Source organism: Ipomoea triloba, chromosome 4 (assembly GCF_003576645.1).
Source record: "Ipomoea triloba cultivar NCNSP0323 chromosome 4, ASM357664v1".
NCBI lineage: Eukaryota > Viridiplantae > Streptophyta > Magnoliopsida > Solanales > Convolvulaceae > Ipomoea > Ipomoea triloba.
Window position 1 is genome coordinate 11,316,696 of NC_044919.1, and position 18,637 is coordinate 11,335,332.

Genomic DNA, 18,637 nt, shown 5'->3' on the forward strand with positions numbered 1-18,637 from the left:
AAAATGGTCACATCACCGTCATTCGCCTATGACATCCGAACTCGAGCCACGGTCACATCTTAAGTAGGGTTCTTAGGGTCCGTCTCATCAAAGAACAGTTACAAAGGAGTGCTCACAACAATTACTGAGAAGCCGGACACTTATGGAGATGAGCCGTTGCACTTGTTAGGAGGTTGTTAGTTCTCATTATTGTAGTTGGTACCATGTATAATATAAAAGTTGAGCTCATATAACAAGTTTGGGGGACTCTCGAATTCTTAACTGAGAACTTACTCTATTTATAGCAATACAATTGTCTCTGTTCACTTATACACAAATATACTTCGATAACCATATTTATCGTCAGTTTTAAAGCATATTAAATCCTCATTGTCAAATTTTGTTTGAATATTCTGGGAAATTAATACTAGGTCAAAGACTGAAATGGGAAAGTTTTACAAAATGATGATAAAAATGTGAAACTTTTGAAAATGGGACAAGATGAGGAAAACCACATGCGTTTATACCAAAAATAAAAATAAAAATAAAAATATTCATGAAAATCACAAAAGACGGGTATTATACTAGAGACTCAAGTGCCACTTGCGTCTCTGGGTCGTATACACGAAGCAGGTGAAATGTAAGCGAAAAATGTGTTTATTGTATTCTACGATAAACGCAATTACCACGTGCATTTCTCTACGAAGAAATTTTCGCTCACAAATTCATCACTGAAATATTTGAACAACTTTTGATGAACAAATCTAATTAAATGGATTTTATTTAAAGACTTACGAGACCCATCCAATGGGTCTCGTCAGTCATCGACTGACAGCCCATGTGGGCTTGCAGCATCGGCGACAGTCCATGTGGGCTGCCGAACTAGAGAAACACAAGTGGTAATTGCGTTTCTCATAGAATACGAGAAACGCATTTTTCACATGCGTTTCACATGCTTCATGTATACGGCTCAGAAACACAAGTGCCACTTGCGTCTCTAGTATAATACCTGTCTTTTGTGATTTTTATGGAAAAAAATTAGTATAAACACATATGGGACAAGAAACGCATGTCCCAAGTGAATTTTTTCTCTTGTTCTTTTTTCAAAATTTTCTCATTTTTGTCATCAATTTGTAAAACTTTTCTATTTCAATCTTTGAGCCAATTGACACTCCCCAAAAGGGGGAGTTAAAAGAACTAAGAAGCTAGGTTACAAGAAAAATCGGTGGCCAACCACTAAGATGCCAGCCAGCTTGAGATGACTACTTTATTCAATATTCATCCAAAGTCATCATCATGATGCCAAAACATATTAATTTCTTGCTGATGCTACTTATGTACTAAACTTCCATTTTAAGAATAAAAAATGACCAAAAAGGAGAACGAAATGTCCCTACAACATGTGCACCGCAACCACACAAGTCTTCCTGCCTTGAACTTGATCTTTTGTCCTTGAGACGTCGCTTAACTTCCGCCAATCTGCAAATTATTCCCCGCCCCATGTGATTTATGACTTTCAATTCATTTTGAATAGCCCACCAATTAAATTCATGATATATGAAAACACCAGGTCAACTATTAGAAAGGAAAATCTAAAAATACTTTGAGCTTACATTGAGGGGTTTTTATTAGATAAAAAAGAAAAGTTACATTTTTCGTTCCTAAATTATAGTATAATTTTGTAATTCGTCCCTAAATGTTGATTTTGCTCACTTTTTGTTTCTAAGCTATTATTGATGTTGCACTTTTCGTCCATTTAGTGATCGATTAGTGTGGCATTGACACATTTAATTTTATTTTAATACAGAGGTTAACATGTAATTTTATCGTTCAGGCATCTTGCCTCAATGTGTAATTTTTCTCCATCTCTTGTAAACTCTTTTAATTGGATGATTAAATTACATATTAACCATATTTATTAAATTATAAAATAAAAAAAATTGAAAGTATGACTAATTGTGACAAATAAATAAAAATCAATAATATAATGTGATAAAATTAAAAGTACAGAACTGAATGTGACAATATCACGGTAATTTATAACTAAATGTGAAATTTGCTCTAAAGTTTATAACTAGTGTGAAACTGTGAATCAAACATTTTAGCCTAACGCACTTCAAATAAGGTGACCAAAACTTAAACTAACTCAACCACCCCAATGATGGTAATAAAAAAACGAACAAACCAACCAACGAAAGCGTAGAGTTCTTATTTTATTTTATTTTGCCAGCTTATAGTCAGCAAATCTGTGTTAGTATTCTTGACCAAATCCTTGGTGGCACATATAGAATCCACATGCAGAGTGGATACATATATTCTCTCACAGCCTGTAATTAACTGAAAACTAGTAGACATTTTGCCTTATCCAACAATTCTTTTTTTTTTTTAACACGTATTATTCATTACAATGTAAGTATCTATTCTATATTTTCTTAATATTTTTCAATTCAAAAAACTAATATCCCATCATAGAATTTAATCTTGTAACCACTCATTTTAAATGGTAATAGATGTGTCATGAATTTCAATCCAAAGAACTAATATTCACACCATTTTAATTCTGTAACCACTCATTTAAAAGGATAACAGAAGTGTCATCATACGACATAGTAATAGAAAAATCCGTTGATATTTAGTATGCCAAAAAACAAGTGATTGGGAACCTTCCAGCTTAGTTTTCAATCTTTCACGTAATCAGTGGAAAGACAAAGCAAAAGCCAAAAGGGATGAGACAGTGGAGAATGACACAACGCGTTTGAGTAAAAAATTTATAATACTCCGTATTATTTACAATAACAATTTGAGGTCAACAATTTAGTACATGTTTCTTCTATTCCCAAAATTGAGAAAAACAAAATTATAATCTTTCTGTCATAAAGCTTTTGCTCACACCAAGCTGTCAATTAAACAATCCAATCAAACCACGGCAATCCTAAGAGGCTAAGAATATGATATGAAAAACACAAATTTGTCAGAAAAAAAAAATGAATGAAATGAACTTTTGCATACTTTAAAATGAAGCAAACCGTGTGGGACCTTGCTCCACTTCCTGCTCCTATTGTGAATTGTAGGGAATGTCATCTGCAATCTGTTGAACTGAAGGTATCAGCGAATCCCGAAGGTTTCGTGGGAATACTCGACTGCGTTTGGCTGTAGGAGAAATCGTCAAACATTCTGGAAGTCCCTTCGTCGGCTTGCCATCTTTGAAGGGCTTGCGGGAGGCTCATATCGAGGTTGATGCCATAGCTTTCCTCTTCTTCCGGTCTCGAAGGCCGCCACTGCTCCACGAGTGGACTCAGGACATTCACAGCATGCCCCATGTCCGGTCTCTGGAATGGCTCCCGAGCGGTGCAGTGACCAGCCAACTCAGCAACCTTGGCAATGCTCTGATAGGTTTCCTCATCATCGGGGTCGAGAGTAGGGTCAATAGCCTTTCGGAGGTTGTCTCTGTTGATGAGGACCCTCCGGAACCATGTGACCAGATGAGACCTCTCGTCTGGCATGGTCTCATCTAGGGCTTTTCTGCCCGTGATAATCTCCAGTAAAATAACCCCAAATGCATAAACATCAACTTTCGTTGTGACTCGCCCAGTAGCTATACGAAACAGAAAGATATATAAACTTCCATGCTCATAATAACAAACGCAATTTCATACATATCAAATTCACCACATTAACTAATACAATCTAGAGTTTAATTAGTTATCCGACTAAATTTCTTTCTTAAATTACTTCTCCTTTCTCCATATCTGGACAGCTAGTATACTCTCTATGTCCCATTTCATATGACCTACTCATACAATGAAGCTTGACTAAATGTTCAATGAGCATGATAAGACCATTAGTCTTTGTAAATTGGCTTGAAGATCAGCGAACATGAATTAATGTCAAGAAGATGATATGACTATAAAAGGGTGTTCGATTATTTCATACAAGAAAATGAAATAAGGATAGATAAGTAGTACTTACCAGCATATTCGGGTGCAAGATAACCAAACGTTCCAGCCAATCGTGTCTCGACTGAATACTTCCCATCGGGGGCATTTCTAACCAATCCGAAATCAGCAACCTTGGCTCTCATATCATCACTAAGGAGAATATTAGTGGGTTTTAAATCTCTATGGATGAAACTTTGCTGTGCTAAGCTATGAAGATACTCCACGCCCCTCGCCACATCTAATGCTATCGTTACCCTTTGCTTCCAAGTCAGAGGTTCGGAGCCATGCTCTTGCCATTCAAACAAGTGCTGGCCTAGGGTACCCTGTGGCATATACTCGTACACTAAAAGCCTCTCGTTGCCATTAATACAATAGCCAAGAAGGGCGACCAGATGCCTATGTCTAACTTTGGTAAGGACCGCGATTTCAGCTTGAAACTCACTCATTCCTTTGGTACCCATCACCCCGGATTCCATCCTCTTCACAGCAATCTTAGTCCCATCATGTAATTCGCCCTTGTAAACAACTCCAAACCCTCCTCTCCCCAAGACATTCTCTTCGCTGAAATAGTTTGTAACTTGTCGAAGAACCTGGACGGAAATGGCAACATTTCCACCTTCAAAAACGGGGATCTCAGTATGATCACCACTGCTCTGGCTCTGCAATTCACTCGCGACACCCGAATATCCATTTGCAGAACCAACAACACTAGCCTTCATCATCTGCTCACTCTTCTCGGGGCTCTCAACCCTTCCAAATCTCTTATGCTGCCGCTTCATGTAACACTTGTAAGATACAAACAACACAACTACAACAAAAACAACAGCAGCTATAATCACACCAGCAATCATTCCAGCTGAAATGGACGACCCGTTTGAATTGTGAGACGATGGATTGTCACCGGGAGCATCTGAATTCTGGCCTGAACCCGGTGATCCACCACCGGTACTCACATTCTTCCCAAGAAATAAGTTGCCACCATGAGAAAAGTTCACAGATGGTGGAAAAACAGGTATAGGACCAGACAAATTGTTATTGGACACTTCTAGGACTTGAAGATGAGGCAAAGTAGTCAAGCTCACCGGAATAGGGCCAGTAAGATTATTATCATTCAAATACAGGTTTCTCAATGAAGTCAAATTGGCAAGAGCGGGTGAAATAGTACCTGAAAAACCCTGCTTTCTAAGAGTCACGGTAATCACATTCCCCTGTCCATCACAAGAGACAGATGCCCAATTGTTGTTGCACGGATTATTCCCTTCCCAAGATTGGGCAAGCGTGATTGGATAGCCAAGACCCCCAGCAAAAGCAAGAAGTGCAGTGACCTGTGGATCACAAGGTCCAGGTGTATCCTTACAGAAAGTATTACCAACATTATTCTTGACGTTTTTTCCAAACTCAGGCATCGGACCCTGCAAATTGTTGTTCTGAAGAGTAATGTTCACCAATTTCGGAAGACCCGTTATGGAAACTGGCACAACCCCGGTCAATTGGTTGTCTCTGAGCTGCAAATCGAAGAGATTTACGCATTTGGAAAGGTCAGGGATGGGACCCGTGAAGGCATTGCCATGAAGCCATACTTGGGAGAGTTGGGCCATTGAGGAAAGCACATCAATAGTCCCGGAGAGCCCCTGTTGTTGGTTATTCAGCCACAAATTTTGTATCTCCGAGCTCCCAAACGACCCAGGCAGAGACCCGGTGAGGTTATTGTAGGATAATCTCAGGTTCTGGAGATTCGGGAAAGAATCGAAGAAATTAGGAATGACGCCGGTGATACTGGCGTTACTCGCGTAGAAAGATCCCAAGTTTGTGCTTTCGGCCAAATAACTAGGAATTTGCCATGGGCTGAGCTCGCCATTGTCGGAAATGCTGAAAGTCTGCAAATTGGGAAGACCCAAGAGGAAATCTTGGGGGATTGAGCTGAACTGATTGCTGTCTAGGTAGAGCCCTTCGAGGCTGGACATATTAGCGAAAGACGGCAAGGTCCCAGAGAGGGAGTTTTTCTGGACGGAAAGTGTTCGGAGAGACGAGAGCTGTGTGAGATCAGAAGGGAGGTTACCGGAGATAGACTGGGAATCGAGGTTGATGGTGACTACATTGCCGGTGGACTTGTCGCAGTTGACATTAGTCCAAGTACACGGATCTTTGGAAGTGGACCAGCCAGAAGGCGCCGGAGAGAGGGCGGCTAAGAGCTTGGACATGACGGCGGCGTCATCGCAAAATGAAAGAGAGAGGAGGCCGAGTAAGAGGAGTAAGCGGAGAAAGGATGGAGCTTTCTGGGAGGACATTGCAGGTGGGGTTTAGTTACGCGGCGGAGGAAGCATATAAGGTTGGGTGTTGCACGGCGGCGGTGATGGTGGTGGTGGCGCCGCGTTGTGAATTTTGGAATTTGAAAAGACTTTAATAAAGTTAGAGAAGAGAAGAAAAGCGTATGTTGCGGTTGTTTATCATGTTCTTGTAGGATTTATGCTTATCAGCTCATGGTGACAGCTGCAACTTAACTGTATCTACGCAAATTCCCTATTCTTTATTTTTATTTTTCTCCCTACTTTTTATTTTCATGTTTCTTTTTGAATTTCCTCTATCATGATGTTTGGTTGGAGATAAGGAATTAAGTAGAAAAATAATTATAATTTCATTAAAAATGTATGATGTGAGAATAACGTGATAACTTAAATTGAAGTGTTTGATTGACAGGAATAGAATTATTGAGAATTTCAATACCAATGTTTGATATAAATGTGAATTAAATGGGAATAAGTAATAATGTAATATAAAGTCTAAAATGCTCATAATAATAATAATAATAATAATTATTATTATTATTATTATTAATCCTAAATGACAAAATTCAAATATTGCTTTTAAAATTTATGTAACATGTTGTAAATAAGCTATAGAATTACATAACGAACACAATAAAATAGATAAGGAAGTTTTGAGAAAACATATATAACTGAGGTTGGCCTACTAATTAACGTTTTGTATTGAGAGTATAAGAGGAAGACACAGTATAATCGAAAGAAAGATGTCAAACATCAAATTTAGGTTAATAAAAGATATGAGCAATTTCGCCTCAAAGTTATTTTTTTTCTTCCTAAAATCCATAAAATTAAAATACCAATGGGGCATGGGATTCTTTCGTTTTGTTGTTTTCTAATGAAACGAAAGAAATACATTAAGTAAGCTTCACGCTCAAGGCACGAGCAATGGAAGGAAAGGGAACCAAATTACAATCCGAACAGTCAGACATAGACAGGACCTCCTGGACTAACAAATGAGCAACCATGTTCGCAGACTGCTTAGCAAACAAAAAGCATAAGTTTGAGAAAACTGTACCTATTTTTCTAACATAATTAAGTATAAGATCATATCAAAGGAGGAATATAAATCATGCTCATGTAAAATGTCATTGATGACTTGAAGACAATCGCTTTCCAGTTGTATATTATCCACATTAAGGTTCTTAATCCACATTAAAGCTTCTCGAACTCCTAGCCTCAACTTCGTTAGGCTTGAACGCACAGAACTAGGGGAAACGCCTAGCAGCAACTAGAGAGCTTGTTGAATCGTGGAAAACAAATCCAAATCTCATCTTCTTGTTATTAAGGTCAAGAGCAGCGTAAAACATTGAGCTTTAACATGCCCAGAGGAGGTCTAAACCAAGCAGTATTGACATATGAATTCCTGGTAGTAGAATTAACATTAAGATTGACATCATTCCATTCAAAAAGAAAATTGTTAGCAGACTGGCAGATATAAGATACAGTAAGAATTTTGTGATTCCAGATTTTTTCATTTCTGACATTCCATATTTTCCAACAAATTGAAATGAGCACACAGATTTCATTATCATTCTTGCTAGAGAAAATATGCTCGAGCCATTCAAAGAAGGAGTTGCTTGAGTGGTAGTCAACACCTCCCAGGATGTTCCAATAACTTCTTGCAAGAGGGCATCTAACGAAAACATGGAAATCAGTTTCATCTTCAGTATTACAAAGCTAGCAAACATCAAGAACCTGAATATGTTTTGTTTTCAAATTGTCATAGGGGGGAAGAAATGAGGAACATAGTTGCCAGAAATCCCAGAATAAGGTTTTGATTTTTAGGGGTAGTTGCAGTTTCCAAAATATGGACCATAAAGGGGGTTGGACAGATTGCATGTTGCCCATTACGCTTTTATAACAGCTATGAACTGAGTAAGTGCCTTTATCATCTTCCATCCATATGATCTTATCATTTAGAGTGGTTTCTGGGGGGAGGAATATTCTTAATTTGCTCCCTTTCAACTTGTTCAAATAGAGAGTCAATAAGAGAAACCTGTTGAGTTGATAAGAGAAGCCACTTTCATCTCCCTAAATTGATCTGGCATTGGGGATTGAATAAAAGGACAGTTGTTATTGGGAAGCCAAGGATCCTTCCAATGATTTATTTCTCATCCCCTACTCTCCATCTATAACCCCTTTTGAAAATGATTTTTGATTCCAGTATGCTACGCCATATGAATGAGGGATTGCTACCAAGTTTAGCATCAAGGAAAGTAGAATTGGGGTAGTACTTTGCTTTGTAAACTCTGGACAACAAATAATCCGATTTTCGAATAAGGCACCAAGCTTGCTTACCCAACATAGCAATGTTGAAATCTCTTATCCTTTTGAAACCCATTCCACCCCATCGTTTTGGGACACTTAACCTTTCCCAGGTTTTCCATCTAATGCCTTTATTCCTCTTGCCTTCATAACCCCACCAGAAGTTGTTCATGGTTCTTTCAATATCCTTGCCCATTTCAATTGGTAGAAGAAAGACACTCATTGCGAAAGTTGGAATATCATGAATAACGTTCTTGAGGAGGATCTCTCTCTCGGCTCTAGAGAAGAATATATGGGTCCAGACTTTAATTCTGCCCACCATTTATCTTTGACGAAGCCTAGGATTTCTCCCTTATTTCTGCCAATAACAGAGGGTACAGTAAGGTAGTTTCCATTCGAATTTCCCTCTCTAATGCCCATGATATTGCAGAAATATTCTTTAGAGATATCATTTGTGTTTTTGTTGAAAGTAGCGGTAGATTTTGAATAGTCAACAGTTTGGCTAGAGGCAGCAGTAAAGAAATCAATGTTTTTTTTTAAGAGTGGTAGTTTTTGAAGGTGTGGCTATACAAAAAATGTAGTAGTCGTCTGCAAAGAAAGGTTGGTGATTGTTGGGGCTCTCCTAGCAATAGAAATTCCATGGAGTGAACTTGTTCTTGAGGACTTCTGAATCATCAAGTGGAAGATTTCATTAGAATGAAAAGATAAGGTGAGATGAGGTCACCATGTCTTAGGCCTCTATTAGCGGTAACATAACCAATTGCTCTACTCTCGAGAAAAATTTTGCATTTCACACTAGATATCATTTTCCGGATCAGATTAACAAAGTGATTAGAGAAGCCTAATTTAGCTATAACAGCAAGAAAAAAGCTCCAACTGACTCTGTCAAAGGCTTTGTTCATATCCAATTTGACTCCCACATAGCCCGCATTACCTTGGCTTTTCCTTTTAGAGAGTGATTTATTTCATAGGCCAATATGATGTTATCAGAAATAAGTCTACTTGGAACAAAGACTAATTGAGATGCAGACACAACTCTGGCAAGTAAGGGCTTAATGCGGTTAGCAAGGATCTTAGATATAAGCTTATACAGGGTATTACATAGAACAATAAGTCACAGATCACCCATGTAATCAGGTTTGGACTTCTTGGGAATTTAGACAATATGAGTATTGTTGAGGTTCTCTGGCAGCTTCCAGAAATAAAGAATTTAGAACATCTTCATAAAATTTAAAAGACTAAAAAGGACATCATCATAAAATTTAAATAATTTAAATTTAAATAGGTTTGCTTACATATTAAAATATAAATAATGAAACCAATATATTTTAATAAAATATAAAGTAAGAACATATATTTGAAAATATATAAAGTAAAACAAAATGTTTATAGTTCATACAAAAATTAATGTTCAAATACACAAATGTCAAATTGAAATTACAATCAAACATATTGAAGAGAAAATGTCAAAAAGATTTTAATTGAGAGGGGTAAATGATGTCATTTATTTAAAATAATAAGGATAAAGATGTAAAAAGAAGTTAAGAATCTACTAGTTTATTTTTGAAAGACTACCTTAGGTATTGTTTTAAATTAAACTCTTATTTTAAGCTACTAGCTTATTTTGGGAACATTACTAAACAGAGCTTATAACTTATTAAACTCTTAAATAAGGTCTGTCAAACGAAGTCATAATATTACATACACAAAGACACACATGTATTACTTCATTACGTAATGAATCATATTACAAATTAGATTACAAACTTTTCCGCCTAACAAACACTCTCATAATATGTAAGATTCTTTTCTGAGTGACTAAAATTCTTAGGCCATTCCCATTTGTAAGTTTTAATGGGATTTTGGCAGAACAAAAACTTTGGAATGAATTTGTTAACAAATGTGGAGTGAAAATTTGATTGGGTTATTTCTCTGGCAAGAGAGGAGGTTTTTGCAGAAATCAAGGACCCAATTTTAGTCAGAATAATCGCGCAGATTTTGCGCTCAGGCTGGCGCGTGGTCAATACCTTTTTTAAAATTTTTGTTTCTACTTTTTTATTTTGTTTTGTTTTTTTTTTTCCTTTTTTTTTTCTACTCATATTTTCTCTTTTCTAATTACACTTACAAAAACTCTCCAAAAACTACACTAAAATCCCTACTATTGAGGAAGGCCTTAGACCAACTAAAACATAATTTATTTTTATACATTATTTTTAAAAAATAAAATCCTAGTTATGCTTTTGAAGCAGATCGGCAACAGGAAAGCGAAGCAAAGTACGCCCGAACCAAAACGACAGCGTGTTATCTTCAACTTTGATTTCTTTTCGTATTAAGCGAGCACAAATCCCCAATTCATACAAAATCGCACTGCCCACCTGCTAGGTTGTGCTGAGTTCGCGGGCGGCTGCCACCTTGCCAAGCTTTGTATCCACGGAAACCCTAGTTTTGGTTAGCTAACTCTCTCCTTCCTCTCTCTTCGTACATATGTATCCCATCAACGGCGTGATTTCGCGTCACCGATAAATTATATTGTTGCTCTGCTCTTGTGCGAATTTTCATTGACGTTTTGAGTATTTTATTGGCATTGACACTGCGAATTATAGGTTAAATAGGAATTTCTTTTGTTTCTGAGATTAATTTTCTTTTTATGTTTTGATTTTTAGGGTATCTTGATGTATATGTACTCCGTTATGTTACATTCATTGTTTATTTGTGAAGTTGATAATGTAAGAAGGATTAAGACCCTATGTTGTTAGTTTAACACCGTAGTTTTTATTAAAAAAGTTAATTTCGAGCATGTAGTTTAATATGGGAAAGAGTGAAAGACAGAAAGTGCCATCTAATTCTTAGTTACTTATTTTTGTGTGATCTTATGTAGTTTTGAGTATGCAGTTACTCCTGGAAAAGAAAGTACTATCTGATTCTTAATTATTTTTGTGCCATCTGCTTGGTATGTAGCTGCCTTGTTATGATGTTCAGATGGAATATTGTTGTTATTATTATTAGTATTAGTATTTCATGTATTTATGAGTACTGATGCTCAAATTCATCATTTGTAATGCTTATCTCAGCTTCTTTAGGTAGCTTTTCAGCATGGCTACGGCTGAGGCAGCAACATCTTCACTTGGACCACGCTATGCACCTGATGATCCAACTTTGCCTCAACCTTGGAAGGGATTAATTGATGGTAATACTGGATTATTGTACTACTGGAATCCTGAAACTAATGTTACACAATATGAAAAGCCATCAGCCTTGCCTCCTCCACTGCCACCTGGCCCGCCTCCTGCGTCTACTACTCCTAAACTTGCTCCCATACCAGGGGCTAGTGCTGTGCCATCAAGTGATGTTCAAGGCCAGCAAGGTCTTCACATGGGGGGTCAGAACTTGCAACAAGGGCAGCACATGGCACCACTATTGCAGCAGCATCCACAAGTAACACAACAGGGTCCTTCACAAGTTCCGACTGGACAGCAACAGGGATCACTTGTGAGCCCTACCATGCAACAGCAACTACACCATGTACCTCAACTTAGGCCCCATGGAATTCAACAGCAAGGTCACCAAATGGCTACACAACCAGGGCCACAGATTTCTCAACCAACAATGCAGCACATTCCACAGCCACAGGTCCAGCAAGTGCAGCCATTCCAGGGAGCGCAGACAGGAAAACCCCCAGATTTTCAATTTACTCAGCACCAGACTTCACATGGATTGTATCCTCAGAACATGAATTCCCAAGGCCAAAATGTTCCAGAGCAGCAAAAACCTCATATCATGCAAGGACAACATTTTCCCCATCAGCAAGAGCATAATATGGAGTTCCGTCAGAGGGAGGATATAGATTTCCCCCAAGGCAAACAAATTGGGTTTTCACCATTGCCCTTTCAGCTATCTGGCTCAGCATCTGGACAGACCCCAACTCTTGGAGCCAATCCCTCCCTTGGGCCTCAATATAGCGGTTCTTCAGTCAATATGCAGCAGCCGACATCTCAAGTACAGTGGCAGCACAGTGGGACAGATTCAGTTCACCACCAACATTCTTCCCGGTTCCAAAGTCAGATGGGTCCAGGGTCATCTCATGGTCAGCAGTTAAATGTGCCACCACTTGGATCAAAGACGAGCTATGAAGAAAACTCACATGGAAGAGTAGGAAATAAGTATTTTGATAATACTAGTAAGGATGCCCATGCTATGCCTCCTCAGGCTTCACATCCCACACTTGCAGCCATACCCCATGCAAGATCTCAGCATGTGAGTTTCTGTTTAAACTTCAGTGGAATTCACACCTCTGAGTTATGAATCGTTATCCTCATTTTCCGCATTAAGTTCAGTAATTTATTTATTTATTTTTTGTTTGCTTGTGTGTGTGTGTGATTGATCAATTCTTTTATTGTAGATTTACTAGTTTACTTGTAATTGGATTTCTTTATCTGCAAACTTTTGCATGTCTTTCATATTATGTTTCTGTAATCAAAACTAAAAGATGGGCGAATTTATTTGTTGCATATTCTTATTAGGAGATGAGGATGGGGGATATAACTGTTCAGAATCCAGCACATGGTTTTCCTGGTGGATATAGTAATGCTGGAGGTCCACCTTTGCATAATACTTATGGTCAAGCAACGGGTGGCCCCCAATTTCCAAATCATGCCCAAATGCGGCCTCCTGCAGCAGTTATGGGACCTTCAGATGCTGAGGATTATCGTCAAAAACATGAAGTCTCGACAATGGTTTGTATATTTTAATGCCATTTATTCCTTCAACATTGTAAGAAATTCATGATCTTGACACCTATTTGAATGTTTATTATTTTATTTTTCAAGTTGTTACTGATAGTGTTTATTGTGCTTAAATTTCTTTGCTTTCATCTGCTGCTGTATGCATTTCTTCTGTTTCTTTTGGATTTGGTTTATTTTGGCAGTCTGAGATTGATTTTAACTGAAATAAAATTCCATTGTCTAGGGAGATAATGTTCCGGATCCATTCATTACATTTGAAGCTACAGGCTTTCCTCCAGAAATACTTAGAGATGTAAGTACTATGCTCATAGCTTGACCTTCTGTACTGAAGTGGTACTTCAATTGTTTTTGAAATGTGTGTAATACTTTTATATTTTAGACATGCATCAAGCTTAACAGTTCTCGCTTGTCGCAGGTGCGATATCTGCTCCGGAGGAGGAGCACATGTCGTACGCTGTAGTGCTATGATATGCTCATACTTCCACAACCAGTATATTGAGTTTTTGAGGCTGCAAAATGGATAGTTGGAGCCTCTTGCTGTAGCTTCTTGAAGGGTGGTTGGCCCTTCATCCAAATTACAATATTTGTGACTGGGATTTCTAGCTTATTGGCTCTGCCTCTTCTGTTTTAATTGCTCTCTTTTGTTGCCTTGAGTTGCTTCTGTAAGCAACTGCATTCCTTCAAGTTTCTTTTAGGATCCTTTTCCAATTTTCAGTTTAGTCAGTTATTTATTCATTCTCAAAGTTCAGATCCATTTCCCTATCTCAGGCTTATAGTAATTCTAACGATATCCTTATATGTGCTTGAATGCTCTCCCCAGGTGGTTTTGTTGATATTAATTATGCTTCTAATTTTCCTGCAGATTCATTTTGCTGGATTCGCATCTCCTACACCAATTCAAGCACAAACATGGCCCATTGCACTACAAAATCGGGATATTGTAGCGATTGCCAAGACAGGATCTGGCAAAACACTGGGTTATCTTATTCCTGCATTTATCCAGCTTTCCCGACGGCGCAATAATCCCCAGAATGGGCCAACTGTATTAGTCTTAGCTCCAACGCGTGAGCTTGCAACACAAATACAGGATGAAGCACTAAAATTTGGACGATCATCAAGGGTTTCTTGCACAGTAAGTTGACAATTGATTAGTCAGTATGTACTCTCATTATTGTGGAATGAACAATAGATTTATCTCTTTGTTTCAGTGCTTGTATGGCGGTGCTCCCAAGGGTCCACAGTTAAAAGAGCTGGATCGAGGAGCAGACATTGTTGTGGCAACTCCAGGTCGGCTCAATGACATCCTTGATATGAAGAGGATCGATTTTCGACAGGTTTCTCTTCTTGTGCTTGATGAGGCTGATCGAATGCTTGACATGGGTTTTGAGCCTCAGATTCGTAAGATTGTGAATGTAATACCTTCCAACAGACAAACTCTTATGTACACAGCTACCTGGCCTAAGGAGGTTAGAATGATAGCTAGTGATCTTCTTAGAAATCCTGTCCAAGTGAACATCGGCAGTGTCAATGAGCTTGAAGCCAACAAGTCCATCACACAGGTAATCAAAACAACTTAGAATCTAGGAATTGAAATATGGACTATTATTATAACTTAATAAATAATTCTTGATTCTGGTAATTGAGATACTGTTGTTACCCCCACCCCCCACCAAAATAATAATAATAATACTAGTAATAGTACTAGTAGTAGTAGTAATAATAATAATAATAATAATAATAATAATAATAACAATAGTATACTATATTACTTAGGTTCTGGAATTGGCAAACTTTTATTGCTTGATAAAGAACTTGATTGTGGTAATTAAAATATTATACCATTATTACTTAAACAAAAAAAGTTTGAAGAACTGTATTGAAGTTCAATCTTCTGTATGCTCTGCCCTTAGTATATATTGAATTAGTGGTAACTAACTTAACTACAGCTATTGCATAATGGGAATGACTTGTGGTGCAGTATGTTGAACTAGTCCCACAAATGGAGAAGCAGAGACGCCTCGAACAGATTCTTCGATCCCAAGAACGAGGCTCTAAAGTTATTATATTTTGCTCCACAAAAAGATTGTGTGACCAGCTTGCACGAAGTATTGGACGTAGCTTTGGTGCTGCTGCTATTCATGGAGATAAGTCTCAGGTTGAGAGGGACTGGGCTCTCAATCAATTTAGAAGTGGAAGGTCCCCAATTTTAGTTGCAACTGATGTTGCTGCAAGGGGGCTTGACATACGGGATGTAAGGTGAGGCATTTTTACTTTTGACTGGATGCCACTGTAAGTGGTGACCTGTAATTTTTCCCTGAATCATTAATTGGTGCAAAACTGTGTCCATAATACCTTTGTTTTTTCTCTGATTCTCTATTTTCACTTAACCAATAATATATTTGTGTCTACTTGTTGCAGGGTTGTAATCAACTATGATTTTCCAACTGGGATTGAAGATTATGTTCACCGTATTGGGAGAACTGGGAGGGCAGGTGCAACAGGTGTTTCATATACTTTTTTCTCTGATCAAGACTGGAAATATGCAGCTGACCTTGTTAAAGTTCTGGAGGGTGCCAACCAGCAAGTGCCTCAACAAATCAGAGATATGGCTCGACGCAATGGCCCCAACTTTGGCAAGGATCGAGCTGAGATGAACCGTTCTGATTCAGGTATGGATAATGGAGTTCGTACACGCTGGGATTCAGGTGGTCGAGGTGGAATGAGGGATGGTGGTTTTGGGGGAAGAGGGATGAGGGATGGTGGTTTTGGTGGGCGTGGTGCAGGAAGGGATGGTGGCTTTGGAGGTCTTGGTGGAAGGGATGGTGGTTTTATGGGTCGCGGTGGAAGAGATGGCAATTTTGGTGGTCGTGGGGGGATGAGGGATGGCCATTTTGGTGGCCGCGGTGGAAGAGTTGCTCCTGGGGGTCATACAGGTTGGGATAGGAATGACCGGGGTCCACGTGATAGGTTCAACAACTTAGATTCTAGGGGACGTGGCAGAGGCCGTGGGGCAGGGCGCTTTGATAATAGAAGGGACACCTCTAATATGAGTAGGGGCAGAGGCCACAGCTCGAGTCCTGAGAGGGTGAGAACATGGGGTCGTAGCCGAAGTAGAAGCACAAGTAGGAGCCGCAGCCGAAGCAGGAGTTACAGCAGGAGTCGTAGTAGAAGCAGGAGCTGGAGCCGTAGTTATAGCCCAAGACGGAGCCGGAGTCGCAGCCGCAGTCTCAGCAGGAGCAGGAGTCGCAGCCGCAGCTATGATAGATACCGTAGGAGGCCTCGCGTAAGTAAATTTGATCAAATGGAGGTGCCTGGTGTTGAGGTTGCTCCTGAGCTAGTAGCAAGGCAACCGGTGGCTCTACATCCGCAAGGAAGTGGATTTGCAGGAGCTGATACGGCAGAGCAGAAATCAGGTGTTGAGGCTGCTCCTGAATCTGCCATGTCCCCCATGTCTCCAGGTACACAGGGATTCTCTGGTGCTAACCCTCCCAGCCATTAATTAATAATCCATAATTTCAAGGTCTTATAAAGGTATGTATCCAGAGTGACAAAATACAGCTTACCAAAGGAGAAATTTTTTGATTATATAGAGGCTGTAACCAAGTTCTTGTGAAGGCATGGACTTGGCTGACTGGTTCTTCATTTAGAGACACCCTCATGTTTGCCTTCTGTCTGGTCATCACCTTCTACTGCCTGCTCCCAGTTGGTCTAAATCCTGAGTGCATTCTCCCTTTTGTGTTTCATTGTTTTGAGATTCATTTGATGGATTCATGGATCTCTGCAATATTTTAGTTTATTTTCCTCCAATTTTATTGGCCTCTTTCCCCCAGGAGGAAGTTTTCCTCAATATCATGTAGAATACAAGGCTTTCACTGATGATCAAATGTCTCGACTGTTTTGATTGTTGTCGTATTATTATAGACAACTAGTATAATTATAACAGTGCATGCACCTGTGAACTCATTGAAAATGAGAGTTAGGCTACAAATTATTTTGAACAAAACACGTTATTTTATATTAAGTCGTTAATATGACATCAGCTACTGCATCATGAATATTAACATTTATTATGTACTATGTTTGTAATAGTATTTGTTTTATATCTTAATAAATTTAAATATTAACGTATAGAAACATTAAATTTGCATATATTTCATATATATTTCTATTTTGTGATAGGTATATAATATTCTTTCTATATATTTATAAAAATTAAACTTAATGTAACTAAGCATTACAATTTTAATTTGTTTGATACACTATATCTATTTTCAATTTACGTAGTTTTTTTTTTAATATTCTCGTAAAAATAAATGAGTTAGTTTTAGAAATAGTGACTATTGACTTTTACCAATTTTTGTCATCGAATTTTAATTTTATCAAAATTGGTCCCTTAATTATTGATTTTGTACCAATTTTGGTCCTTTTGTTAAGTCTATATTAAATAGGCGTTAAAATTGAGGGTAAAAATGTAAAACCAAATGTTTTAACCTTTCTTCTAGCTCATTGAATTTGATGACTTAGATCTAGATTAATAAATTATCAAATAGGCCACTTACCTATTTGGGCAATGTTTATCAATTAGTAAAATTCAAAATTAAACATTTAAAATATCAAAATTTGAAATAAATAATAATAGTAATTCTTGCCCTATAAGTATGCACACTTTAGTATTTAATCACAATAAATCATCTTAAAAATCATCAAAATCCGAAATTAAAAATAAAATAAAACTCAAAAGCATGGACATACACACGTTAATATATAAGCACAAAAAAATCACCATAAATTTATACAAATATTCACCAATTTTTTTGTTTTTTTTTTTGGTTTTACATATAAAGATATAATAATAAAAATAACCACAAATTAATACAAATTCAAAATAAAAATATAATATTTATCAAAAATAATAATAAAACACATATTCTTAACCTTTAAAAAACGTTTAATATATATGTACACGTGAACGATTGCGAGTGGTTCCTAGTCCTCTCCTGGATAATTGGTTCTCACCTGATCCGTTTCTTATATATGTATATTTTAATATATGTATAGCTTGGTCCGAAGGGTCAAGCCCGTTGGTCCACGTTTTTGCAATTTATAGTTTGTATGACTCTAACCCGCTACAGTGTGGGACGACCTACGGATGAAAACAACAGTAATAACAACGATTGATGCTAATGGATGCAAATTATATCGTGCACCATGATCTAAAATGGTGCCGTTTCTATTAATGAAAAGAAACGGCATTCGTCCGCACCGTTAAGAGTAAAGTAGCTCTATATTAGTGTAACATATTCAGTTTCATTTTATATACACTGCAATTTCCTTTCAACACAACTACAACTTCTTTTCGATATAACTATAGTTTCATTCGACATTATAC

At 37.9% G+C, this 18,637-nt stretch overlaps 2 protein-coding genes across 5 annotated transcripts; one reads left to right on the forward strand and one right to left on the reverse strand.

Moving 5' to 3' along the window:
- Positions 1-2,733: 2,733 nt before the first annotated feature.
- On the reverse strand, positions 2,734-6,358 carry LOC116016623 (receptor-like kinase TMK4). Of its 2 annotated transcripts, XM_031256977.1 has the most exons (3): positions 5,083-6,358; positions 3,949-4,725; positions 2,734-3,574 (listed from the first exon to the last, which is right to left on the reverse strand). In XM_031256977.1, exons 1-3 carry the CDS (start codon positions 6,203-6,205, stop codon positions 3,057-3,059), a joined length of 2,418 nt encoding a protein of 805 aa, XP_031112837.1. In that variant the 5' UTR covers positions 6,206-6,358; the 3' UTR covers positions 2,734-3,056. The 2 variants fall into 2 exon arrangements, with proteins under 2 accessions (XP_031112837.1, XP_031112836.1); XM_031256976.1 differs by having other exon boundaries at positions 3,949-6,358.
- Positions 6,359-10,819: 4,461 nt separating this feature from the next.
- Positions 10,820-17,287, forward strand: LOC116015166 (DEAD-box ATP-dependent RNA helicase 46-like). Of its 3 annotated transcripts, none has more exons than XM_031255190.1 (8): positions 10,820-10,954; positions 11,578-12,760; positions 13,027-13,239; positions 13,472-13,540; positions 14,111-14,380; positions 14,457-14,807; positions 15,227-15,504; positions 15,667-17,287. In XM_031255190.1, exons 2-8 carry the CDS (start codon positions 11,600-11,602, stop codon positions 16,745-16,747), a joined length of 3,423 nt encoding a protein of 1,140 aa, XP_031111050.1. In that variant the 5' UTR covers positions 10,820-10,954; positions 11,578-11,599; the 3' UTR covers positions 16,748-17,287. The 3 variants fall into 3 exon arrangements, with proteins under 3 accessions (XP_031111050.1, XP_031111051.1, XP_031111052.1); XM_031255191.1 differs by having other exon boundaries at positions 10,837-10,954; positions 11,587-12,760; XM_031255192.1 differs by having other exon boundaries at positions 10,852-10,954; positions 11,591-12,760.
- Positions 17,288-18,637: the final 1,350 nt, after the last annotated feature.

What these genes read in the sequence shown, in the direction of transcription:
- LOC116016623 (XM_031256976.1), bottom strand. Translation starts at nt 6,205, where the DNA reads ATGTCCTCCCAGAAAGCTCCATCCTTTCTCCGCTTACTCCTCTTACTC. An exon ending in TCTTGCACCCGAATATGCTG is followed by an intron (nt 3,575 to 3,948) that starts GTAAGTACTACT and finishes TGTTTCGTATAG; the next exon opens with CTACTGGGCGAGTCACAACG.
- LOC116015166 (XM_031255190.1), top strand. Translation starts at nt 11,600, where the DNA reads ATGGCTACGGCTGAGGCAGCAACATCTTCACTTGGACCACGCTATGCA. An exon ending in CCAACAAGTCCATCACACAG is followed by an intron (nt 14,808 to 15,226) that starts GTAATCAAAACA and finishes CTTGTGGTGCAG; the next exon opens with TATGTTGAACTAGTCCCACA. An exon ending in CTTGACATACGGGATGTAAG is followed by an intron (nt 15,505 to 15,666) that starts GTGAGGCATTTT and finishes TACTTGTTGCAG; the next exon opens with GGTTGTAATCAACTATGATT.